Source organism: Platalea leucorodia, assembly GCF_965183815.1.
Source record: "Platalea leucorodia genome assembly, chromosome: 3".
Classification (NCBI taxonomy): Eukaryota; Metazoa; Chordata; class Aves; order Pelecaniformes; family Threskiornithidae; genus Platalea; species Platalea leucorodia.
In genome coordinates, this window is record NC_138825.1 from 93,078,620 (window position 1) to 93,104,776 (window position 26,157).

General features: G+C 37.3%; 1 protein-coding gene across 1 annotated transcript in view; it reads left to right on the plus strand.

The window, feature by feature from the left end:
* COL12A1 (collagen type XII alpha 1 chain) overlaps positions 1-26,157 on the plus strand; it is a gene marked incomplete at its 5' end in the record, with an annotated part of 99,527 nt that overhangs the window by 29,894 nt on the left and 43,476 nt on the right. The window contains 23 exons of the mRNA XM_082305629.1: positions 332-601; positions 2,508-2,774; positions 5,078-5,270; positions 5,991-6,112; positions 8,805-8,954; positions 9,040-9,159; positions 9,714-9,878; positions 10,068-10,214; positions 10,898-11,037; positions 12,254-12,383; positions 13,440-13,585; positions 13,864-13,993; positions 14,800-14,939; positions 15,700-15,829; positions 17,251-17,390; positions 17,672-17,804; positions 17,901-17,927; positions 18,240-18,382; positions 20,953-21,082; positions 21,953-22,092; positions 23,200-23,329; positions 24,019-24,161; positions 25,193-25,322. Of these exons, the coding sequence (XP_082161755.1) occupies positions 332-601; positions 2,508-2,774; positions 5,078-5,270; positions 5,991-6,112; positions 8,805-8,954; positions 9,040-9,159; positions 9,714-9,878; positions 10,068-10,214; positions 10,898-11,037; positions 12,254-12,383; positions 13,440-13,585; positions 13,864-13,993; positions 14,800-14,939; positions 15,700-15,829; positions 17,251-17,390; positions 17,672-17,804; positions 17,901-17,927; positions 18,240-18,382; positions 20,953-21,082; positions 21,953-22,092; positions 23,200-23,329; positions 24,019-24,161; positions 25,193-25,322 (3,366 nt within the window). The remainder of the gene's footprint in view (positions 1-331; positions 602-2,507; positions 2,775-5,077; positions 5,271-5,990; positions 6,113-8,804; positions 8,955-9,039; positions 9,160-9,713; positions 9,879-10,067; positions 10,215-10,897; positions 11,038-12,253; positions 12,384-13,439; positions 13,586-13,863; positions 13,994-14,799; positions 14,940-15,699; positions 15,830-17,250; positions 17,391-17,671; positions 17,805-17,900; positions 17,928-18,239; positions 18,383-20,952; positions 21,083-21,952; positions 22,093-23,199; positions 23,330-24,018; positions 24,162-25,192; positions 25,323-26,157) is intronic.

Consider the following 26,157-nt stretch of genomic DNA (forward strand, 5'->3'; position numbering starts at 1 on the left):
GTTAAAGCCTACCTAAATGAGCTGCAGCACATTTAAGCACTGGCTTAATTCCAAGTCTTTGATTAATGCCATTTTTATTTTGCATATTCTAAAGCATAACTACTATCTTGCATGGTAAGGGATAGGATCATTCATAGTCTAAAGTTAACTTTAAGCATTTTGGTGAAAAATTCATCATTTTTCTCTTGGAACTACAAATGTATGTTATTGAAACTAATATTGATGGGAAAAGTTTGATTTTGCTCTTATGATAATTTTACTTTTCCATTTGTACTTTGCTAACTTTTGCTATTTGTACTTCAGAGACAATTTGCTGTTTTCTTTCTTGCAGAACGTGGTTCACCACGTAATTTAGTTACCACAGACATAACTGACACTACAGTTGGGTTATCATGGACACCAGCTCCAGGAGCAGTTAATGATTATAGGATAGTATGGAAATCACTTTACGATGATACAATGGGAGAGAAGAGAGTCCCTGGAAATACAGTGGATGCTGTGCTAGAAGGCTTGGAGCCAGAGACTAAATACAGGATTTCAGTGTACGCAACCTACAGCAGTGGAGAGGGAGACCCAGTAGAAGGAGAGGCTTTTACTGACGGTGAGTGGAGTACAACATTACCACCATTTATAACATCCTGTTCTTGATGAAATTATCATATTTTAAAGAAAATGGACCTTATTTTTCTTCACCTTTTTTTCTGAAAGTTCTCCCAAACCAAAATGCCACCTCAGATCAGTCAATTCTGGCTTTTTTTTTACCATTAAAAAAAAGGAAAATCTCTTCTATGTCATGTAGGTTTGGATTCAGCAAGAATTACTTCCACCTTAAGATGCAATTTTGTCTGCAAATTACTCTGAAGTGAGCCTTTCATAGGTTTGGTGTGACTGCTGGAAATCAGGTGGAAGAAATATTATGGATAGAGTAAGGAGGAAAGATGGGGTAAATTCCCACAGAACCGATAAATTTCCTTTCTAAGCTATTGCCCTTTCCAGTCTTCACAGTCCTCAAACTGAGGCTCACTGGGTGATTTTGATGTTTGTTATTTACCTTTCCTGAGGCTTTTCTTTTTTCTTATTTGATAAACATTATGTACTATTAGTCAAAGCAGGCTCAAGCCTCTTCTGCAGTGTAGGCAGACTAAAAAACACTGAGAGGCCAGGAATAGCTTGCTGCTGTATAGCAAGAACTGGCAAGTAGAAGAAACAGAATGAATGAAGGGATGCCCTGGATCAACCTTGATGTTTCTGTTGTTTGCCTAAGGGGGCCATGTGAAGATGAAGTCTGAGGGAGTGCTCTGGGCAAGCATCATGTGTGTTTACACATTCTTGTACTCTTTCCTAAGCATCTATTTTGACTACCGTTGGAGACAGGCTGCTGAACTACATTAACCTTTGTCCTTGACCCAGTATGTTGCTCTTAAGGTCTTGCAAGGGTAGTGATTGCTGCCATTCATAAGAGCCGACTCCCCAGAGTCAAAGGAGACTGCTGCCCCACATCTTCCTTCTTTCTTCAAGAACAACAGCATTAGTTTTCCAGCCTTTTCCAGGTTAAGTAGGCAGCTTAGCCATATCATTCGTTGCTTCTCTCAGTTTGCTGCCTGAGGGAACTTTCTGTCAGGCCTGTTGATAGACCCAGACCTGACACTAACTAGCATTGCATCTTTCTGTTGCAAACACAATTAGAAATTCTGAGTTCCTCGGACTGGGAGAGGATATTGTAGCCTGCAAAGCCTACCTTACTGTGTGATGAAATACTGATTGACTCTGGCATGCCAAGAAGGTTCTGTTTTGCCAAAACCTGGATGGCTTATTCCAGCTGACAGCCAGCACTACATACCTTTCAGTCCATTTCAGATCGTTTGTAACATTTGTACAGTCTGGAAAATATCTCTTAGAAGCCGAGTGCTGCAATTTGTACAGAAAATGCTTTATTAGTCCATGTGCTTATTTCAACACATATACTATGCTGCAAATAGTGGTGAGTGATTTTCCAAGCATTTGGAAAGTCACTCACCACTACTTGCAGGATAGTTTGTATGGAGCCCAACAGCCAGGTGTTTAGGTATTCACCAGTACCTTATCAGATCTGTAAACTTGAAACTTAGAAAATCTTAACTCTATAGGACACTGTGTTCATAAAAAAACAATGGCTTTATAATTTATCAATTTCATTTGAGAGTGCTGAATCCATTACTTAACAGGTTACTGAAAAGTGTGATTAAATAAAACTCCCAGTTATGCTGCATCATCATGTAATTTATACTTCCCTTTCTTTTTCTGTGTAGTGGAAAGCACACTTATGTTTGTTTAGTCCATTACAATTAAAAAATAATTTAACAGTGGTCTGTGAGATTCTCCTGTGTCTTCCCCACAATCAAATACTGTAATTTTAAAGAAGGCAATATTTTTTTTTTTAATACAGCAGAATGAATTTTGTAGGCATGCATTTGAACATATCTTTATGTGACAAAGTAAAAATTTATCTGTATTTTTACACTGAAAAGTGTCACCAAATGCCAGGACTGTGACAGTAGACAACGAGACAGAAAATACAATGAGAGTTACCTGGCAGCCTTCACCTGGGAACGTCTTGTCTTATCGTGTGTACTACCGACCACGCAGTGGAGGAAGACAGATGTTTGGAAGAGTAAATGCTCCTGCTACAAGCATAGTGTTAAAACGACTTAAGCCGCGAACTACATATGACCTCAGTGTTGTTCCAATTTATGATTTTGGACAAGGAAAATCAAGAAAAGCAGAAGGAACAACAGGTATGTATCACAAGCTTGTACAGGATTTGATAATTAAAGTTTTTTGTGCTTAAAATTAATAATCATGATATGCAGAAAAGTATGGTGGAGTCTGCCAAGATCATGAATTAACAGGCAAATTGAAGAAAAGGTTAGAGATTGAGAAGATATTTTGGTTTTTTGGAAACTTCACTATGGCATAGCTTGAGCACAGCTTTTTGCTGTCAATATTAACGGTGTAAATATGGTGTAAAATATGGTTGAAAATACTGGACTTGTTTTGAAACACTAGCATCAGAAGTTAGAGGAAGACAGTATATCAACAGACTACTTAATCAAGTGTTGTCAGTTGTTTCATAATTTGACCTTTGATCCTGGGTATCGATTAAATAGCTACCCAGCATCCAGTTACTTAGATTTGTCTTCTTTGGTCACCGTATTTTCTGTGGAAAACCTGAGGAAATAAAAAGGGGGAGTAAATGATTTTGAAGAGTCATCAGTGGAAGCCTTACCTCAGAGACCATGGTCTTTTGGACAAGCTGTCTTGTCTCTCAGAAATTGAAACTCTAAAACAGGGGATTTTTGCAGTAAAAGCAAAATTCATTTTCTACTCTGCCTTTAGTATGTATCTGATGCTGGTCTTTCATTTTGTAAGGAAATGTTCTCTTGCTATCCAGATCAAAATAAACAGATTTAGAGTCAGTTTTCTGCCTCCATAGATAGAAAGCCATTATCAAAAGAGAATTTTTTTCAAGATGGTTCTGCCCATGTGGGACTAAAGCAATTCGCTTAGGTACACTGTAAATACTTCATGCCATTCTCTGTTCTCTGAACATATGTTATATTGAATGATGACAGGAAGTAAGAAACAAGTCTCCTAACAGTGGACATATCTTCCTTTAGTAACTGAGGTGCCAATTTCTTTTTAAATTAAATTGCAGTTGGTGTAGAGGAGTCATGAAAACTTGATCAGGTCTTGACCAGCACCTAGTTTTTCAGTCTTGAAAATTATACTGAGATAAGCCTCAGATCATCCAGCTGCTTTTAATTTTTGACCTGTTCATCTTGATATGGATATGCCTCTGTGCTTTCAGTGAAAATAATTGTAGTGGTAATCAAGCTTTGGAAGCAAGTGGAGCCTGAGTGATCTTGTTAGTTGAAGCTGTCATGATAATTCAGAGAGGAATATCAAGGGAGATGAGATAGAGAGGCTGTATTTTTCCTTGTGAGTGAGAGTGTATCTAGTGTTTCTCGGCAGAATTCACCATCTGAGGATATTTATGATCTTTCAGCTATAGCTAGGGAATTGCTTAGGCACAGGGATAAGACAAACTCTTTTTTTTTTTCCCCCTCCACCTTTTCACTCCAAAGCTACAGTGGTGACTTTCTATTTACTCTAATTCCCATTTTTGCAACTTTGAGATTACGCTGCTGCAGTATTTTCTATGACTGCACTTCAGATTTACACAAAAGCAAAAGTGATGCAGAAGCTAGCAGCAGGCTTGTTAACCACTCTGTCTGTCTGTGAGGACTGACCTGCACTGGGTAGCCATTAGTCTTCAGAGGAAGTTGCTTTTGACCTAAAAACCTCGAGCTGTTTGGCTGGCACTCCTCTGAAGAATCATTTTTTGACATATTGCCACACCTGTGGTTGGTGAAGTTGCTTGAGCTGCCAGGCCCTGAGCATGTAAAGGGAGAGGACTGTTGGCAGGACAGTTTCTACAAAAGGGTCTTTGCTTCCACCCTCTCCATGCTCTGACCTGTGGGACCCAGAGCTCTGAGGAAGCAGCTTGAGAAGTGATATTGGTGACTGAGTACTGGCTGGGTGTGACTTTTGTCTTCCATAAATTCTGATTTTTTTCAGTGTAGGTTTGAGAGGAAGCTGCTTCCTTTTCTCTCTTTTGGTTTATATGGCTCGCTCACTTGTTGCCATTTAAAAGAGAGAGGGCTAGTCTGTAATTAATAGAGAGAAAGACTGACGGTGGTTAGTCCACCCATTGTCAACATTTATTGTAAGATCAGATGGATGTTTAAGATAGATGAGAGGAGTTGCTATCTATCCCTCAGTCTGTTGACTGTAGAGGGAGCCTTGGTAACAAACTTAGCCCACATACCTATTGGTTAGATAGCTGAAATTAGATGAAGTGAATCTCACTTTTCACCTCTTGATACTTGTCTTTATGTCAAAGGAAAGGCACAAAGAGTTTAGGGCTGCCACTAATACTGGATTTGCGTATAGATTTTTACATAAAAGAATACTTGTTGATTTTTTTTTTTCCATAACAAGACCTGATTTATATCTTTTTTTTTTCCCATCCTTTCAGCCTCTCCCTTTAAGCCACCTCGAAATCTGAGAACTTCTGATTCAACTATGTCAAGTTTCCGAGTAACCTGGGAGCCAGCCCCAGGGCGAGTGAAGGGGTACAAAGTAACTTTCCACCCCACTGAAGATGACGGGAGTCTTGGAGAATTAATAGTGGGGCCGTACGACAGCACAGTGGTATTGGAGGAGCTTAGGTATGGATAATTCATGTCTTTTTCTTTTTTTTTTAAATAACTTTAGCTTAGGGTTTTGTTTAATCATGATCTGGGATTGAAATGCGTGGCAAAATCTACTGTGACAAAGAAAGTAATTTCATCAATAAGCTCCAAGGATCTTGTTATGTGGTCTCTGAAAGGCACCTGGCAGGGCTCTTTCTGAGATTATTTACATCACTTGTGGTGTTCTCACAGGAACTGAAGGAGGCAAAGATGTGGGCAGCAGCTGTGTTCTGCTTTTTGCATATGAAAAAGCTAATGGGACACTGGAGAAAGTTGGGATTTCTAAAGTTTCCTCCTAAAAGTTCCTTACCTCATGTTAAAAAAAGCCTAGTTCAGTTGTTGATTTTTTTTTCTGAGAGGCTTGGATTTATAAAGCAGGCTTCAGACCATGTCAAAATCTGTTACGCCAGTATACTAAATATATTAAAAATAGGATCATTAATTAATTATGATTTAGTGTTTATTACTCTTAAATTACTTGAATGAAGAAGGTTATAAATTTAAGTATAGAATCTAGAATCAGCCTTTAAATTGTCAAAACTTCACTGTCTTGTGGAAGAGCTAGTCTTTGGGCTTCATGTTTTCACACCTTCTTTTCCATGGGGGATTTTTTTCCATGAGGATTTCATAAGTGAAGTGTCAGCATTTAGCGAGCCAAGTGGTTTTAGTTACAGTACGTTTGTTTAACTATTGCAGGGCAGGAACTACCTATAAGGTAAATGTTTTTGGAATGTTTGAAGGAGGAGAGAGCAGCCCCCTGGTTGGACAAGAGATGACCACCCTTTCAGATACTACTTCGGAGCCATTTTTATCTAGAGGTAAACATGACTGTATTGAAGAAAAGGCAGCCTTGGCTTTTGGACAAAAAAAGACTAAAAGTTTACCAGCGTTTCCTTATCGTTTTTCTAATACACATGAATATTTATTTACAGGATTCAGATTACTCCCTACCCAGATGACATAACCTCTGGTCTGAAATGACCACTAAGTATGCCCCAGTTCATGATTCTAGTCCTCTGCACCCTTTAGATGATCTTACAAAGATGATAACTCAGGCAACCCATGTTTTGCTGATTACTCAAAGCCATCTGCATTGCATTTTCAAGCCATCCACATCTGTGTTAAATCATATAAGGTCAAATTCTTGAACAGAGATCATGGCTCATCTACAGGGGTGTTCACAGGAGTAGAACAAAGAATTTTAAGCAGATCTTTAGCCCTTTGCTTGTCCTTATATGGAGACTATTCCTTTTAAGACCAAGATGGTGTAATGAACAAAGATCTGACAGTTGGGAATGTCCCAATGTTATTGTGTATTATTTGAGTTTATATGCAACACAACCATTATTTAGTCTTTTTTTTTTTTTTTTTTTTTTTTTTTTACTATAGAAGGAGGAGACTTAGTCCAGAAATGCAATTGCTAGGTGCTTTCCAGTATCTGTGTGGGAGTTTCTCCCTGTGTGGCTTAACCTTCCAGTCAAAGTTTCTATGAATGTTATGATAAGAGCTCCCTTGGTGTGGTTAATGGCCCTCCGCATGCTAATAGTTGTGCCCACTGTACTCTCAATTAATATTGGATGGAGAGAGTTTCAGGGCTCAGTCCTCCTTCATGGAAAGCATAAAGAAGCAGGTCATTGCTTCTTCATAGCCAAGTATACATGTAGAAATAAAGACTTCTCTCCTCTGCCATTTCAAGTCTTGCATAACCATCAGAGAGGATTTGGTGAGGAGAAAGAACCTAACTGCAAAGGCCTTTCAGAGTTAAATAATGAAAAAAAAGTTTCTTACAGTTGCCTCAATATTCTTTTTGCTGAACCTCTTTGAAGCCTTATTTCCACACTGGGCTGTGTAAAAAATATTCACCTTGTGTAACTTTATTGACAACATTTTTAGAAACGTCTTAATTGCTGTGCCACTTTGTGTAATACAAGAGGGTAAAACTGAGAAAAACTACATAACAGGCCATTAACATTAAAGGTGTAATAAGTCTGGCAGAAAAATAATTGCACCAAGAGTGGTTTGGTATTTTTTATTACAGCAGCTGTCATTCCTGTCTTCAGTGTTATATTCTTTAAGCTAATTAGTTTTACTAATGCATGGATTTGAGTCATGGTTAATGTGAAAAATGAATTTTATATCTGGGACTGTAAATGTAATAGTACATTATTTATTAATAAGGGAGAAAAAAATCACCCTAGGTCTGGTGCCTTTGCTAGAATTTTCCATGTGGGGAACCATGGTAGTTGGAAGAAAAATAAAAGTCAAAATAGTTTAACTTTTATATTGTACATGAAGCTAACTTTAACTTCCATATTAAAGAAGTTATGCATGCAGTTTTTTGAACTAACATGGTTTTACTTAAACCCTACTCCCAACTGATTTTATTGTCCTGACTAAAGACTAGATCTATATTTTCTATGCAGAAGAGGATCATGCTTTTAACCCCCAGGTACATGGAATAGTTATATTCATGAGTCTGCAGTGTTGGATCAATTATGTGGAACATATATGAAATCACAATATCTTTCAACTGTGATGAGTGTGGCTGATTTTTCTCAATGGGATTTCTTCCATATAAAGACCAGAAGCTCTGATGGCAGGAAGCCAGAAAATTTGCAGCTGGTAACACAATCTACAGGAAAAGAGAGAGAGCAAGGATTTTTTTTTTTTTTTTTTTTTTTTTTTCCAAATGGCTGTGGATAAAATCATTGTGTCTGTCTATTTTGTATAAATATTTTGTGATTTTTCCTTGTGATGAAAACATTATGATGCGTATTTTATTCTGTAATTTGTAAACTGAAGATATCTGAAAATACTTCCTACCTTTTCGGAACATTGCAGCTTTATATAAATGTTCGCTCTTGTCCCCTCTCTATCTCTTGACCTGTATTTATGTTTGTGTATCTTCTTTAAATTGTGTTCTTTCTTTCCTGGATGTGCAAACTTCTATACCACCTGTATTACTACGTCTTTTTTCCCCTGAAAATTCAGAAATGCTGTTTATTTGAAAGTGGTTGTAATATATGCCATTCATTCCACTATTACATAGTTGAGAACTAAGCAGTAGTTTAGCCAACCATGACAGACTAAAACACTGTAAATTTGGATAATCTGATAATGCTCACTGCCATGTCAGTGGTTAGCTTAGCAGTCTTTTACAAAACCTCTGAAATCAAGTTATCAACCATCTTTAAAGACCAAAATAGATAATGACATGACAATAGAGAAGAGCACTGGCCTTGACATTTGTGAAGGCTTGTTTGTAAAAGGAAACATACATGAAGAAATTTATACAGCTTTTGCCATGGAACCAGTTACTAGTGTGAATAACGTTCATAAATAGGTCATACTTGACACAGTGCCAGTGAATAAAACTAGAGCTATTTTGGAAGTTAACTCATGGCATATGTCATATACAAGGATGGGGAAAGCAAGCTATCATGCTAAGGCTGTATTTTTCTGGTTGAAAGCTATCGTGCTAAGGTTGTATTTTTCTGGTTGACATGGCAGGTTTAGAATGTAGAACCAGAGCAGAAGCTGATATTGTGCTGCTGGTGGACGGCTCATGGAGTATTGGGCGGCCAAATTTTAAAACTGTCAGGAACTTCATTGCCCGTATTGTTGAAGTTTTTGATATTGGTCCGGACAAAGTACAGATTGGTAAGTCTTCATATGTTGGACAGAAAATGAGGTGTAACTGCTACACAGCCTCATAATAACTGAGTAATGATGGCTTTTTTTCCAGGTCTTGCACAGTATAGTGGAGATCCCAGGACAGAATGGAATCTCAACGCTTACCGAACCAAACAGGCTTTGTTAGAGGCTGTAGCCAACTTACCATACAAAGGAGGCAATACTCTAACTGGTATGTCACACTGCCAGGATTTTCCTTAAGCTCCAATAAAAATAATTCTAGTAGCTGACCCCAGTATTGTTCAGTGAGCTCGAATTTGTCCATGATGAAAGGGCCTTACAGTTTAATTCAGTATGTTTGGAAGAGAACAGGCATAGCCTGTAGAGACATAAACTCAGTAGAAACCTGGAGAAAAGTGATGGAGGAGAGCTTGGGTGATGAAGAACTTGGATTGCTGTTGAGCATATGAGAAGAAGAAAAGGCAATTCCCTATCAGTGTTGGGATGAAGACAAGGTGCGGACCCAGAAGGGAGGCTACAGGAGATCAGATAGGAAGGTGATGCAGAAAAGGTAAGAGATTAGAGACTTTGAAAGGGCTGAAATAGTATCAGTTGCTGGTAAGTCTAGATGATGGGCTGCAACTAGATTCTGAGTGGTTCTAGAAGGCAGTAAATTGTGGAATGTTGTTGTCAGAGTGAAATCACTAGGATGAAATACCCTCCTTTGCCATGAATACTATGTGGAAATAGTTTATATTGATGATTACCTTCTTTGTATCATGCTAGGAATGGCCTTGGATTTCATCTTAAAAAACAACTTCAAACAAGATGCAGGCTTAAGGCCTAGAGCTCACAAGATTGGTGTTCTCATCACTGATGGCAAATCACAAGATGATGTAGTCACCCCTTCAAGAAGACTCAGAGATGAGGGAGTGGAACTTTATGCTATTGGTAAGTATTATATGAAGAGGTGGCCTGCATCAACCCCCTCCTGCCCATCTGCTAAATGCACAAGGAAGTGGCAACGTACATAAGTACCTAAAAAGACATTCAAAGAATGTGTTTAGGGACTTAAGTTCATGGCATTGTGTTTCATGGCCATCATTTCTAACGGCGTTGTTTTCATGTATTCTCTGTAAGGTATTAAAAATGCAGATGAAAATGAATTGAAGCAGATTGCAACGGATCCAGATGACATCCATGCTTACAATGTTGCAGATTTCTCCTTCTTGGCTAGCATTGTTGATGATGTAACCACAAATCTGTGCAACAGTGTGAAAGGTCCAGGTACATCACATTTGACATGATTTTGATTAATCTAATTCATTTGATTTTGATTAATCTAATTCATCCTTTTTCCATTTACGTGCTTGCACTGTGAATTCCTTTTTATTACTTGCTGGGAACGCTGTGTAGCCCTGGGCTGTTTTTTCAGCTGCTGGTGTGAGGAAGTTGTGCAGACCACCTGGACTACCCTGCAGGAGTTCTTCCTTTCCTTTCAACAATGACTGTGTTATACCTAACACAGCATGACATGGGTGGACGTGCCTTCTTTTCTCCCAGAATCAGGAAGTATGTTGCTCAGTGTGTCACCTTTTTGCTCACTGTGGCATGTTCTTTGATGATGCTCATCCAGCAAGGAAAATTTCAGCAGCCCTGCTCAAGTGTTAATGTCTGACAGCCCAAAAGCAAAACCTGACATGGAAAAACAGCAATGTTAGCTGATGGTTCTCCAGTGAAACACTGGTGTTGAAGGTGGAGTAAGAATGATAGGGAGCTGGTTTGGTCTTGAGGGTATGATGGCGAGCTTTCTCTTGACACAGTTGTTTTAAGAATTCCTTAGGAAACGGAAACATAAATAAGTGCCTGAAGTGTATTTTTTTTTTCCTAAGCAATTTTTTTTAACTCATGTTTTTATTCCTGATGATATAAGATAAATTAATTATTTTTTAATTTGCTTCCACTTGTAGGTGATTTGCCACCTCCCTCTAACCTAGTTATTTCAGAAGTGACACCTCGTTCCTTCCGACTGAGATGGAGTCCACCTCCTGAGAGCGTTGATAGATACAGAGTTGAATATTACCCTACCTCTGGAGGTAGCCCTCAACAGGTTAGTACTGTATGTTCATCTCTGACATTGTCCATAATAACCTTGGACTTCCACATCACAGTAATGTCATTTTGAAGTTTGTGCTGTGTGTGGTATAACAGTAAATGAAAAAAGGCTCCCAAGGTCAAGAATATCATGCCTCAGTAAATGATACACAAAATTACAAAAAGTAGGAGCATAAAGATGACTTTGGTTCTTTTAACATCATGAATCCAGGAGTAAAATGTATTTCTTAAAAACAGTTGACTGGTATTTCTAGTAATTCCTTTCTGTTCATATTCCACTGTCACAGATTGGTTTAAATAAATCTGTACTAGAAATTTTCTGAGCATAGTCATGGGTAGGCTCACTGTCCTTTTAGTATGTTTTCTTGTTAATAGAAAAAAAGACAATGGGTGATACAGGTTGTGAGGTAGTGCTTAGATTAACGTTGTATGGTGGTACTTTGAATCTGTGCCTAAGCATATCCTCCAAACTGTTTAATGCACAGGGTCAAACTCTTCTTGTGGTTATTACTTCTCTCCACAGAGAGCCAGTAACTGACAACCCTTGATTCTAGGCAATCTGAATTGCTCATCACTCTCTTCAACCAGACAGACTGGTATTTAGGAGAATGAAGTTAGGTGCCTCTGTGTACCTAACTCTGAACTTCCTATCTCTGAACGTGGCTTTTAAATCTTAACTCAGATTTGACTCATGGAGAATTTAGTCTTAGTAAATCATGACCTCAGGATCTGGCCTTTGATTAAGGTTGGAGCAGTCATTCCAGTGCACGTTGATTTTTACAGCTTGACTGCTTGCTGGCATTTCTGTTCTGCAAGGTGTTGCTAATGCCATGTGCTGTAACCATCTAGATTATGCTGGGTGTTTAAAACTTTTTTCCAAAGTGGTAGCATATATCCCTGGCACTTTCTTTATGTCGCTGAGTGATATAAAAGCGTAAACCATGTGTGAAAGCAGGATGCACAGCGAGTGCTGCTAGATATATCCAACTCTGTTGAAAACAAGTGTCTGTCTGAGGTTTCCCTGCAACTTGCCTTGCAAAAATAATGGTATACCGTCAGACAAAATACATAGGAGATTAAGACCATGCTTATTTTTAGTTCCATACCATTGATTTCTGAAGAGTTTCACAAGGAATGATTTTTTTTTTTCGTAGAGATGATTACAAATGCATTTGTTGTTCAGTGGTTAACATTGCTTCTCTTTTATGTAGTTTTATGTAAGCAGGATGGAAACAACGACAGTTCTGAAAGATCTGAAACCTGAAACAGAATATATTGTTAACGTGTTTTCTGTGGTAGAAGATGAAAGCAGCGAACCTCTAATCGGCAGGGAAACAACTTGTAAGTTAGAAATGGAACTTGAATAGTGCGTTAACAGCCAATTTGGCATCTGGGGAGCTGTCCAGTAGAACTTTTAGCACTATGGGCTTTCTTGTTAGAGGAAACAAAGTTTTTAATTTGAATGACCAAATTGTGTTGTGTTACACTGGTTGTTCAGTTCTTGGATGGAAAACTTTAGCAAAGTGAAACTGCAGTGTGGTAAAAAATGTTTGTCCCAGCTTCTTTCCAGGCTCATAAAGCACGGCTGTACAAGACTAGAGCAACAGACATGAATTACAAGACAGAGTTTATAAATTCCTGAAATCTGATCATATGCAAACATGTACTCCTTCATTTTTATGCTAGATAATTAATTCATGCTACTAGCAGCCAGAATACTATAGAAATTAATTCTAATTTTATAAGATTAATAAAAAGCTAGTTCAACACAATTACGTCACTTCTGTGAGAAATAACTTAGCCATGTTTCTACTATTGGCGGTCTACATGACTGATTTTACGTATATTTATGCTGAATGCAACATAAGGTGACTTTCCTGCCTCTTTAAGAATAGTCAATGTTAGGTGTTCATTTCACTTCTTTGATTGTTTTGTATTAGGCTTGTCATAAACCCTTAAAGTATGTACATGATTTTTATGAAGTCTGTGGTAATTTTTGATGTTTATTTAATAATTTGAGAAATATAGAAAACAAGAAGAAAGTATAAAAAATCCTTTTATAAGTACAGATCCCAAACCAGTCATGTTGTTTCATATGAGAGCATACGTGTGAGTTAATGTTGCTTTTTAGAATATTCAAGTGTTCCAGTGCAGACTTGTAAGATAGTTGTAGCCGTGTGTAGAGCAAATCTGTAGCACATTCAAAATGTGACAACCATTACCTCATTCATAAACTAAGCACCACTTAAAATACCACTACTTGGAGATCACCTTTCAACTGCCCATAATGGACCCTAATACCCATGTGCAATATTCTCAGTGGTACTACCTGCGATACGAAATATGAAAGTTGAAGAAGGTGAAGGAAATAAATTAATATATATTTTTATTTGACAGTGCCAATCTCTTCAGTTAGAAACTTGAATGTTTATGACATTGGATCTACTTCCATGCGAGTTAGATGGGAACCTCTCAATGGAGCTACTAGTTATTTGTTAACATATGAACCTGTGAATGCCACAGTCCCGACCACAGAGAAAGAGGTAAGAGAATTTGCCTTCACTGCCTGTACTCTACCAAAAATAAATTAAGAAAAACTGACAGATTTTCTTGATCTATCATAATAGTCAAAAGAGACTGGCATGTACTTCTTGAAGTGCAGTGAACTTACTGGGATATTGTATACAATGACATCAGTCAGGAAGCTGTAAATATACTGTGAATCTCACAAACAAAATTCCCTTGAAGTTAAATCATTGCTTGCTTTTCTGCTATTGCTTTCTTCAGTTTTTAAACATGGTGTGTTATTTTTCATGTGCAGATGCGTGTTGGACCATCGGTGAATGAGGTGCAGCTGGTAGATCTCATCCCCAATACTGAGTATACTTTAACAGCTTACGTATTGTTTGGTGATATCACCAGTGACCCACTCACCACCCAGGAAGTGACATGTAAGGACAACTTGATTTTTGCTTTGTTATTGCTTCAACAACATTTAATTTTAATTTTATTTAAGGCAACATTTTTTATATATTCTGTTTTGTTTAGATCACCTTTTCCATGTTTTATGCATTTTCTAACACTCATACATTTCCAAAAGCTATTAAAGGCAATTTCAATCAAAAGGGACCAACTATTAAGAGGAACAAAAGAGCTTTTTCCTTGAATAATGAAGGAAGTTGCCTTGATGACCTTGAGGTTATAGTGTTTTTAAAAGGTCTCAATTTTGCTTGCATTAACTTAGAAACCTTGTTCCCAAATTCAGACATTCTCTTAAGTGTAGAAAATGCTAAGGAAACATGGCATATCAAGAGAAAAATTGATCTAAACGTGGCTTTGTTTTTTATACCTTTCCTTAAACACCTTTCCTTAAACATTTCCTACTGGCAGAGGCGTGTTTCTGGGTTAGATGCACGCAGTATGGTTATTCACATGTTCTTAAAAATGTTAAACCTTCAACCGTGCGTGAAAAGTGGCTGTTGTCACCAAAAGTTACGATCTTAAGCACTGATACTTCTAAAAGTATTGTGCTTATAATTTACAAAGGTGAAGCTACCATAGTTTATAGCTATTTTGTTCATTGCTGGGACAATAAGCTCCTAAGCTGTCTCATCTAACGACCAGAGCAATGAACTTCCCAGAAAGTTATTGCCTCCATTTAAATGAAATGCATGAAAAAAATTTAATTCCTTCTGCGAGATACCTATACCTCTGCCATGAATAGCATTTTCACTTACTACTGTCATTGTTTTTACAGTACCTTTGCCTGGACCCAGAGGCTTAAGAATTCAGGATGTTACTCACAGCAGCATGAATGTCCTTTGGGATCCTGCCCCAGGGAAAGTTCGAAAATACATCCTAAGATACAAAATAGCTGATGAAGCTGATGTAAAGGAGGTAAATGACAGGAACATTTCTGAAAGTACTAGAAGGCAGTTTTATTTTGAGGAGCTAGGTTACTAAAATAATAGTAAAAGTAGTATTATAAGCCACCATTGAGAATAAAGAACATCAGTTCATGGTGATTGCAGTCAGGAAAGAGTACTGATTTCTTGGAAACTGAATAAGCACAAGTTAGATTTCATTGTGTAGTCCCCTCTTCCTCCTCCTCCAGATAGGGAAAATTGACTGGAGAATTTTCCTGTGCTTTGATAAATAGCCATTTCTACTCTCTGCCTAAGTGTTATCTTGCTAAGCTCTAAGAACAGCTTACATCCTTAGGAGGACAGGATTATGGAATAAGGGTATGTTAGCCCCTTTGCCTGCTGTCAGAACATGTGTGAGCATTGTTAGAGATGTCTTTTGAGTTATGTGCAAGCTTTCCATAATTGCACTGCTAAGCATGAATCAGCTTTTGGAGGATTAAATATGTTTTTGTAAGGGAATGAGAATTTTTTGGAGATGCAGTCTGCATCCTCGTTTCCAAAAGAATGAAGCAGTGAAAGATCCACAAGTAGTACTAGTATCTTAGACAATATGCTTTGCAAGGGAGTTAGTAGATAGCACTCAATATTCAGTTGTAAATCTAGGGGTAAATGACAAAATTTAATGCAGAATACTTTTCTGTTTTTCAGTACAGGAATTTCTGCCATTTAATCAAATGCACAGTCAGAAATAGAGCAATTTACAATTCTTAAGTCACTATTTTTATTCTTAGGTGGAAATCGACAGACTCAAAACCAGCACTACTCTCTCTGACCTTTCCTCCCAAACACTGTATAATGTAAAAGTTGTTGCTGTATACGATGAAGGGGAATCCCTACCAATAAATGCAGAAGCTGTCACTCGTAAGTTTTCCTAATAACCCTTCTTGTGGTTACTTTTGCCTTATGTTCTATTTAATATGTGTGTTGCAATATTACTGAGTTTAGGTGGAACTGTAATTTAATCTATCTGAAAAATATTTTACTTGCGTTTGTAGCATTATTTGCAGTACAATAATCCCTGAGAATCTTAGATGAGCTCAGTGTCTTACTGCAGTAAACACTGAGCCTGCAGTCTGCAGAGAGATGACAGACCAGAAACTGAAGCAAAATTATTTGTGTTTAGAGGCTGAAGGAAGAGTGTAGGGGTAGAATTAGTAAGAAAATATGAGAGCAGAGGAAGGGTTTAGCAAGTCTATGCAAGAATCTAGGAAAATGAGTAGGAAACTGGGGCATATGCTAGAGGATTAGAGACACATGATCTTGCTTCTGATCCAAGAGAGTTTTTGTACCGTGGAATGCTAAACCAGCCTGTACTTTTAGAGAACCATAAAGGCAGCATTTGAGTAATCTCAACAAACAGAGGCAAGGAAATGGTGTCGCACAAATGGTAAGAGCTGATCTCCATACAAGAGAGGTGACAGACTGAAAGGAGAAAACTGATATCAGGGAAGCCCTCATCCTTATCTAGGCTTATGATTTAAGAGGACAGCTAACCAGAAGAGCTAGAATAGAAATGGGCAATGTTACCTTATCACTGCCTCTCACTCTGATGTGAAAAAAAGAGAAAAAAATATGCACATGCTCTCTCTTTTTTTTTTTTTTTTCCTTCTGAATTTTTAATTTTGTAGCCAGTGTATTTAAAAATGTGAGATTTTTTTGCTTGCTTTTGTGCTAGCCTTTCTTCTATAGCTGTGGTTTTGTGTGAACGTGTGTAAGGAAAAAGAGGAAAGATCTGCCAAAGAAATTATTTTTAGTTTTATTCTCTGGTTTTAACTATTTACTCATTTCTTTCCAGTGGCTATAATATTTTGCCTCCTTAATCTACAGTTAACCTCTGTGTATTCTTTCTAAATAAGTGGTATAATTCAGTCATGGCTTATTTGGCTTGTATAAAGAATTTTAATATCTGGGAGAAACTCATGCAGGAGCTTGACCTCTGTGCGTGGGAGGTCATAATCACTTCTTCCAACTCCAAAATGTAAGAACTAGGATTTCAGTTGTTGTGAGTAGGCATGTGAGTTGTGACCTCTACTGAGGTCAGTAGAGCTACGTCTGTTCTATCTGGTGATGACCTGGTGATGTGACCTTATGAAGGAAGATTTGCTTAGTGTAGGTGGGCTGGGTTATACTACAGCATTTAATTGTAGTTGTTAGAAGGATGGTAACTGAGAGATGAATCTCCTACGTAATCTTCTAAATTCTTTGTCTGAGTAATTCCTTAGTTTAACTGTATTTATTTTGTAGTTACCTTTTGTGGAATACTTTTCCTTTTCTCATAATAGAGCCTGTGCCAGCACCAGTCAATCTCAGAATCACAGATGTAACCCCAAATAGTTTCAGAGGAACTTGGGATCATGGAGCTCCAGATGTCTCTCTATATAGAATAACCTGGGGACCCTATGGAAGATCGGAAAAACAGGAGGTAAGAATAGATGGTCACCATAAGATTTTGTGGGCAGTCTCTCAGAGGGTATATTTTTAAAATCAGAAGTGTAATTAATAAATGGCCTATAACTTGCAAGTCCTCCTGTTGTGCTCAATGGAAATTCACTGAGAATGTGTACAACACATAGTTACAGCCACTTGTAGCGATGTTACTGTGTAAAACGTTACTCAGTTATATCCCATTCTCTGTTTTGGTATTTATTTATTTATTTATTTATTTATTTATTTATTTTACTTTTTTTTAAATTTCTCCACAAGACTATCTTAAATGGAGATGAGAATAGTTTGGTCTTTGAAAATTTGAATCCAGATACATTATATGATGTCTCAGTTACTGCCATCTATCCCGATGAATCAGAAAGTGATGACCTCATTGGCAGTGAACGAACACGTAAGTAAATAGTTGCTGCATGTTGTTATTCATAGTTATTAAATCAGAAGGCATACACATACAAGAATTCTGAAAACTCTTTCTACTTTTTTCTAGTACCCTTGGTACCTATCACCACACAAGGTAAGAATCTGAATTTCCGGGTATGGTATTATTAAAGAAAACTTATAGCTATCTTTTTCTAAACTGTGAGGAATGTTGACATTAAAAAGCTGAGATAATTTAACAAATATTATTGTGTATTTGGAAGAATACTAAACACTAGATTACCACATGTTTATTATTTTACAAACATTACAGTTTATGTTGTCTTGTACTTAATACCTTCTGCTCTTGGTCAGGCATTCATGCAGCCCTGAAAGTATGAATGAAGTGTTTGTCCCTGCTTTTTTGCTTGAATTACATACTTATTCTTTTCTTTATTATGTTTCTCAGCCCCAAAGAGTGGCCCACGAAACCTTCAGGTGTACAATGCAACTTCACACAGTTTGACTGTGAAGTGGGATCCTGCCAGTGGTCGAGTGCAGAGATACAGGATCATTTACCAGCCTATCAGTGGGGATGGCCCTGAACAGTCGGTAACTAATTTTGAAGTGCTAGAGTTATTCAACCTTAAATGATAGGTCTTCAAAATATAGAATAATTTATTTTCGAAGCACAACAGTGTATATATTAATCACCTTTTAGGTGAAGATTTATATTTATAGTGAATACGTATATATTCCCACCTTTTTCTTTCTCCCCTTTCAAATCCAAGATACAATGCTTTTTGTGGAGCAAAAATAACTTTAGATACATGTGATTTTCTTGAAAATCACATAATCTATAAATATATCTAGAATCTATAGATATAACTAGAATAAAGTTAAAATGTGTGTCCCTGCCCATGGCAGGGGGGTTGGACCAGATGATCTTTGAAGGTCCCTTCCAGCCCAAACTGTGCTGTGAGCTGTGCTGTGTTGAGGAACAAGTTAATCAGCACATGAGACTACAAGTCACAGATATTTAGTTATCCCAACAATCAATAATAGGAAGTACCACGACTACTTCCGTAGTCCAGAGTTTTCCATTGTTTTCATAGTGTGGTTCATGGGCTATCAGAGGGACTTTGCCGTGGAACATACTGTGGACAGTTGAGACTGTCTCTTGCCACGCTAGGGACAGAATAACCACCCAGAAGTCGCAGTTGCAAAAACAAATCCTTGCGAAACATATGCTAGGGAAGTGTTTAAGGTATTTTAGTGTTCTTTAATATGATTGAGCAACTGTAATGATAGGGAGAGCCAGTAACGTACGATCAGCCAGCTTTCCCTTCGTCGTCAGCAAGAGCTGTGTTGACTACTGCCGACCTGCGCAACACAGCCTGGGAATGGTAATTCAGTCAGCCTCTTTATCAGAAATGTGTGCTACTTATAAATGCCCTATTCTGCAGTGGGAGGCTGTTGTGGTTACTGCCAAATGACTCAGAGGAACAGTCTCAGATGAAAACCACGCTCATTTCATGAGTTTCTGTAATTGGAGATCACACACGTTCAGAAGCCTATCTAGGAATGTTTACTTTAGAATCAGTCAGATACTTATGCACCCATTTTTACTCTCTTCTGAACAACATGCATTTGAGTTGAGGTAATTGAACTGTTATATGAATTGAGTAGTTGAATGCAAGTTTAGTGAGATATCACTAGAAGAATAAGGAACAACAGTAAGGTTAATTAATATCTGTAATTAATTGCTGGTACTGGAGTAAAAAAAAAGAATTATGGGCATTCTGCTGAAATTTGTGCAAAGAATAGATTTAATTATTCACAACTGGATAGAGTCCAGCAGTGGCAGTCAGAGAAGACACCTCTTATTGAGGAGAGCACACAGAACACTCATGCCCATGGCATTTTAATGTCTGTCTGCAAAGAATTCTCAATCATACGATAGTAATTCCTCGTCTGCTTTCTTTGTTACTGTGATATTTGATTAAACTGCGGTTGCTGAGTAGACAATAGCAGTGTCCCCACTGAAATATTTAAAATAGAATTTCTAGAAGTTTTTTATTGCTCTGTCTGATGTTTAATGGCCTCAGCACCAAGAAAGAGCGCAGGTGATTTGAAGACAATTCTGCAAAAACTGCACACCAAAGTCCAGAGACCATCATGATCATTTAGGGTCAGGTTTTGAAAGGCAAATAGATACTAAAATATGGAGGCAATCATGATGGGATGCTGAAGGCATTTATGCTTTGAACTGAGTTTTGTACACTTGAGTGCAAATAAAAAGTTTCCTTGTAAGTTAAAATAATCTACTTCTATGTAATGTGAAGATGTATAAATGCTTGCTCAATATCAGTTCTTCATCATCAGAAGCTTTTAAGTGTTATGACAAACATATTAGCTAAACAGGCTTTGAAAAAGTGCAGATAGTCTTAAAAGTACAACGGATGCCCTTGACCAAGTGTAATTTCACGCAATTAAAACCCAAAAACCCATGATTCAAAAATGCTGAAGATCTAAATATCATTCTCAGTGCACTGTGAATCTTCTCCTTGGTGGAGATTATGATCACAGGATTATATGTAAAATAAAAAATGAAATGAAAGATATATAATGATTTTAGACTCTTAACAAAGATATTTTAGAAGCTGAAGTATCATGCTGTAAAATTTTTGAAATCAAGGAGAGAAAATGCTGATATTGTATCAAATCTACATTAGAGATTTACAGAGTATTGTAATTTATTCCATGCTTGCATTCTACCTGAGAGTGGAGCATAAAGAGCCCAATTCAAAGTCTGTCAAAATGAATAAAAGACTCTCATTGATTTCAATATCATATAGTCAGAGGCAATGTGGAGAAACAGCTCTGGACTGGCACAGAACTGGCAGTTGGTATATAATTGTGGTTATATGCAAGTTTGGAGGTCTTAAAGAATTCTGGCTTTGTGTCACTGGACTCTGTCTAAACTTGCTAAGATGAATATGTACTAAATATCATTATTGTTCAATGTCTACTGTCGGTGTCAGTCACAAGAGTATTGCAGCATATGATATATCATAGCGTTTTCCACTCTGCATCAAATGCTTACATTCTTCACTATAACAGTAAGCATAAAAGGGGCGGCATAAAAGGGATTTTAATCTTTTTCTTTTGTTTTACTGCAGACTATGGTTGGAGGGCGGCAGAACAGTGTGGTGATACAGAAGCTGCAGCCTGACACACCATATGCTATTACTGTGTCATCAATGTACCCAGATGGTGAAGGGGGACGAATGACAGGACGAGGCAGAACCAGTAAGTAACTTCTTGAGATCTTCTTATTAGGTGCGAAACAATCTTGATGTATTGCTTTTCAAATTAGCTGAGAAAAATTTCTTGTGGTGAAATTCATCCCATCTGTATTTGTCATTTGTCCTTTGATGGGTTTCAAGTATCTAAAGTAAGAAGGCCTGTCAGTCATCTGGATGTAGAGAAACCCTGGACCACTACCTTAGACTGGATGCCCAGCTTTTAAGGCTGAGAGAAACCCTGATGCTACTATGGAACTTCTTCCTCATTTTAATCAGTTTAATTGTCTTATGCCACAATCTAGTAAACACCTTAAAGCATCTGAAGGCATGTGACTCTCATATGTGTGCTGTTAAGTATAAGTTTACTATTTTCCTGTCAGCAGTTTCAGTTCAGAGGCTGACCTTTACAGCGTGCATTTTCAGACTCTACCATCTTATGTTGTTAGCATTGTTTTGATCCTGCTGTAGAAAGCACTGAGTGATTTGCTGCCAGAGACACTTCAGGCATAAAAACCAATTCATTATTTTAAATTATTTAATTGTTTAAGTATAAAGTTATTAATTCATTTGTACTTAGTTTACTTTTGAGCCTGCAATGGAAAGTCAGACATAACAATGTGTTTGGTGAGGAATGAGGAAAACAATCCTAGTGAACTCATCGTATAAAATAATGTCCAGAAAAAATTTGTCTTACTATATTTGCTGTTGGATGGGGCTGATGTGTTCTGATTAATGAAGACAAATAACATTTAATATGAACTATTAAACCTGTTGGTTTTTAAATTTCCTAGTAATACATTACACAGGCGTCATCTGACAGCACAGATGAGAGAATATGGCTCCACATTTCTGACAGCTCATTGATCTGTTTCAGAACCTCTCACTACTGTGAAGAACTTGCTAGTTTATGACCCAACCACCAGTACTCTGAACGTTCGATGGGATCATGCAGAAGGAAGTCCTCGCCAGTATAAAGTGTTTTATGGACCTACAGCTGGAGGTGCAGAAGAAATGGTAATACTTTGTGTGGATCTCACCATCTCAGATAAATTGCAGCTTATGGTGCTAGTGAGAAACATACTCTTGAGTGAAGTGGGTCTTGTTTGCCTATGCACTGGGTTTTTTTTCTGTTCATAGCTACACTGGAGAAAATGCAGAGCACGTCCGTGAAAGTCAGTTACTCCCATATGTATTACAGATGTTTGATTTTATATAGTAGACCTTCAATGGTTAGTTCTTAGCACAGGGATTTAATACCACAGACAATTTTTTGTTTGTTTATTCTTAGGGCAGTGCGTGTGAATGTAAAGCTGACTTCAGGGTGTAGAAAAGGCTATAAAGTCAGCAGACCTCATTTCTGCCCATTTTTACTGCTTAAGAAGTCATGTGACTGTAGGCAGTCAGCTGAGATTATATTTGTGAAAGCAGAAAAATCCGCATAGGTGTCTTATTCTAATCTCCTAAAATTGCTTAATTGCTAAAGAGATAAAATAATCTTGAAAATGGGAACCCTTGTTGCAGACTGGGAAAATATTGTTCTTTCCCACTTGTGTTTCTCTTTCCACATCTGTGCAGTTTGATGTGCCTGTGAAATGAGGAGTACATGAATTGCCACTTTCAATGGCGTCTAGAGAACTACTGATGATAAATATTCTTCAATGCTGTGGAGTTTTACTTTCTAACATGAGCTGCTCATTACTTCTTGTCATTAGCATGTTGTAGTGTTATGTAATTTTTTTTTTTTTTTTTTATTTATAAAGTGACTTTTTGATGCCTCTCAGCTGCTAAACAGTAGTCATTAAAGAAATCACTGCAGATTCTGCTACTGTTACTAGTAGAACAGGTTCTGGACCCAAAAGTGAAGATAGCCGTAAGGGATTGTATAGGAGAGTATAGGACTTAACAACCAATTTTGTTAAGTCCAAGACAGAACCTCCTTAAAAGGCAATTCCAGAACATACCATGAACCCTGTTACTTCAGGCTTCACCTTTTGTAAAATTTTTATCACATCCAGTCTAGAAATGAGATGTGGTGGAGGAGTAAGGGAGACACAAAAAAGCTTAAACTTTTTGCGTATTTATGTAAATGTCATGCCCCTACCTTTCTTTTTGAATTTGTAGACCACAGTACCAGGAAACACAAACTATGTCATCCTGAGGACTCTTGAACCCAACACACCTTACACTGTAACTGTGGTTCCCGTTTTCCCAGAGGGGGATGGTGGACGTGTCTCTGACACTGGAAGAACTTGTAAGTAAAATAGTCCTTTTCAAGAAAATGTTAGGATATTTTGTGTGAGTGGCTCAGATCATTAGAAATTGATTTTATATCAAATGTGGAAGTTCATTTTCCCCAAAGCTAAAACATAAGTGTAAGAAACTCTGTTTACCTGCTTGGTTATGGTTGCAGCTCTAACTTATTCCATTTTCTTTGCTTTTTTTGGGTGGAGGCTTTCAGTCCACTTACCTCAGGCAAACTCAGCTCTTATGTTGTGCAGTGAACTTACTGTTTACTTCCACACAACAGTAAAATTTTAATTGTAGTGCCAGTGGCAAATACTGGTGTTAAGCCATGCTAATGTCCACACCATGTACTTAAAATTTTCCAGGGAGTTTGATCTCCTAATGTCTACATGAGCTAGAATGTGTAGTTTGTGGCTACGTTTCATACCTGTCTGATCAACAATAGCGTAACAAACTGTTATGATCATACCTTCAATTTGTAGCATAAACATATGTAGTCTGCTCCCTGGCAGGGATGTTTGTAAAGATTAATCATTGAGATTCTTAGATTTGTAGATTTTGGGGTAAGAAAAGTAACATGTTTATCTTGGGCTGATGTGCTTTTCAGCTTCCTTTGAGCACTGTTGTAAATTCAAGTAAAACTAGAACTTACGTGAGCAACTTTGTAAAACTTAATTTAAATTGTACTTGATCTAGTGGAGAGAGGAACACCAAGAAACATTCAAGTTTACAATCCCACGCCAAACAGCATGAATGTCCGATGGGAACCTGCTCCAGGTCCAGTACAGCAATACAGAATTAATTACTCTCCACTGTCTGGCCCAAGGCCATCAGAATCTGTAAGTAATTTAGTTTTTATATTGTTCCTTAAAAGTGTGTGGAGGATATTGCTTCCTTCAGTGAGTGTAGAACAATAATAATAAACTCAGGCCAACTGTCTGCCCAGGAGTGTCCCTGCTGAAAACACTGTGTCTACACAAATTTATTCCATTGTAAATAAATGCTTAATTTGGTGAAATAAAAAAAATAAGACTCTCGCATTTAAAACTGAGTATTGAGGATTGAGTATCCCTTATCATATTGCAGGTAAAGACAAGTTAAAATAAAAACTCTTTTTTTTTTTTTTTAAAGAGAGAAGGAAACAACAAATATTTATTAGGAAATGTTTAATTATGAAACCAGATGCCAATTTTATGGGATTTTTACCACTAAACCATCTGTTTACTACAAATCATTAGTGCTTAAGTAGGTCTTGGTGAGCAGTGAAGTCTGGATATGGGTAAAAATTTGCCCTCCAAATGTGAAGTAAGAGTTCTTGGATTTGTGTAGAAATAGGTACAGTTTTAGAGCTAAGTCTGTGAATGTACTCACACAGAATGTGCACCCATATTGTACATGTACAGATGAATATGTTTTTATGTAAGGAAGTGTAAGAATTTTTAATGAATCATTTTCATCTGTAAAGTGAAACTGCATATTACTTCACACATGAGTGAGAATCTGTCTATTAGTACCTATTAGAAAATGTCCTTTATATGTCAGTAAACCATGGCAAAATTTACTTTTTTGGTTTCTGTTCCTGAAGGTTTCTTCTTTTTTCTGAACTATTTTTATGTAAAATGTAAAAAACGACAATTCCATTTGCAGAATGAGAGCTCCCTATGTATTTGTCTTTTCAACAGCAGGTGCAAAAAAAAAAAAATGTTATCAGTATTATTTGGTTATTTTAAACTTGTATTATTTTTCTTGGAAAATTTGCAGCACGGTCATGTTCCCAACTTTTCTGTATTTCATTCAAATTGTTCGTTCTAAGAAGACATGGTAAAAAAGGAAGCTTTTTTTATTTAGGTGCCTTTTGTTTCTGTTTTAGATTGTGGTACCAGGCAACACTCGTGATGTGATGCTGGAGCGCTTGACTCCTGACACTGCTTACTCAATAAATGTTATAGCTCTGTATGCAGATGGAGAAGGAAATCCAAGCCAAGCACAAGGAAGAACATGTAAGAGACAGTCAGTACTTGCTTTGTGAAATATATGACAAAACTGGTGTGTGAAGAATTTATAAAATTGGCTACAATCACAAATAGTGTAAGCCATTCAGTGCAACTCTGAGATCAATGCATCTGAGTTATGGCTGAAGCAATTATAGGCCTCTGTGGAAGGGAGCTTTTGCTATGTTTTCTGGCAGTTGTGGTACATGCACAATCACCAAAGTCATTTTCACTTGTGAAATAAGCCTAATTTGAGTGTTTAAGAGTTTAAAAGCTGTTCTTTAAAATTATGTGATTACACATAAATAGTAATTACACATAAATAGTAATTTGCCTTTTGTAAAAAAAAAAAAAAAAAAAGCACATTAAGATGGGTAGAATTTGCTGTCAACAGAAAAAAATGTGCTTCATGTTCTGTGTCTTACATGATAATTGTATATATCAGCCTCCCCAGATGTTTATTTTTTACTGGAGATGCCTAAACACCAAAACCTCTTTGTTACAACTTAGCTTGTGGGATGTTGGTTGGCTTATGCTTGGCTTCTTTAAAATTCATTCTAGAAATAATGTGTAAAGAAACTGTCTATGGCAATAGGAGGTCATCTCTCTTTTGCTGCTTCTATGCTTTCTCTGTTAAATCCCCATATTCATCTAAAACTTGCAGATGTGACAGGCTATTGTTATACTTCTCTGCAAGAGTCTGAGAAGAAGAATATATGTAGATGTTCACTTTGCACATGCCTCTGATATTCTCTCCCTTCCATACTGCTCCAATTCCTCCAGTTAAGGCCCTATTTCTGTTTAAGACCTTCAGGCACTGCTATATTATCATTGACTAAACGTA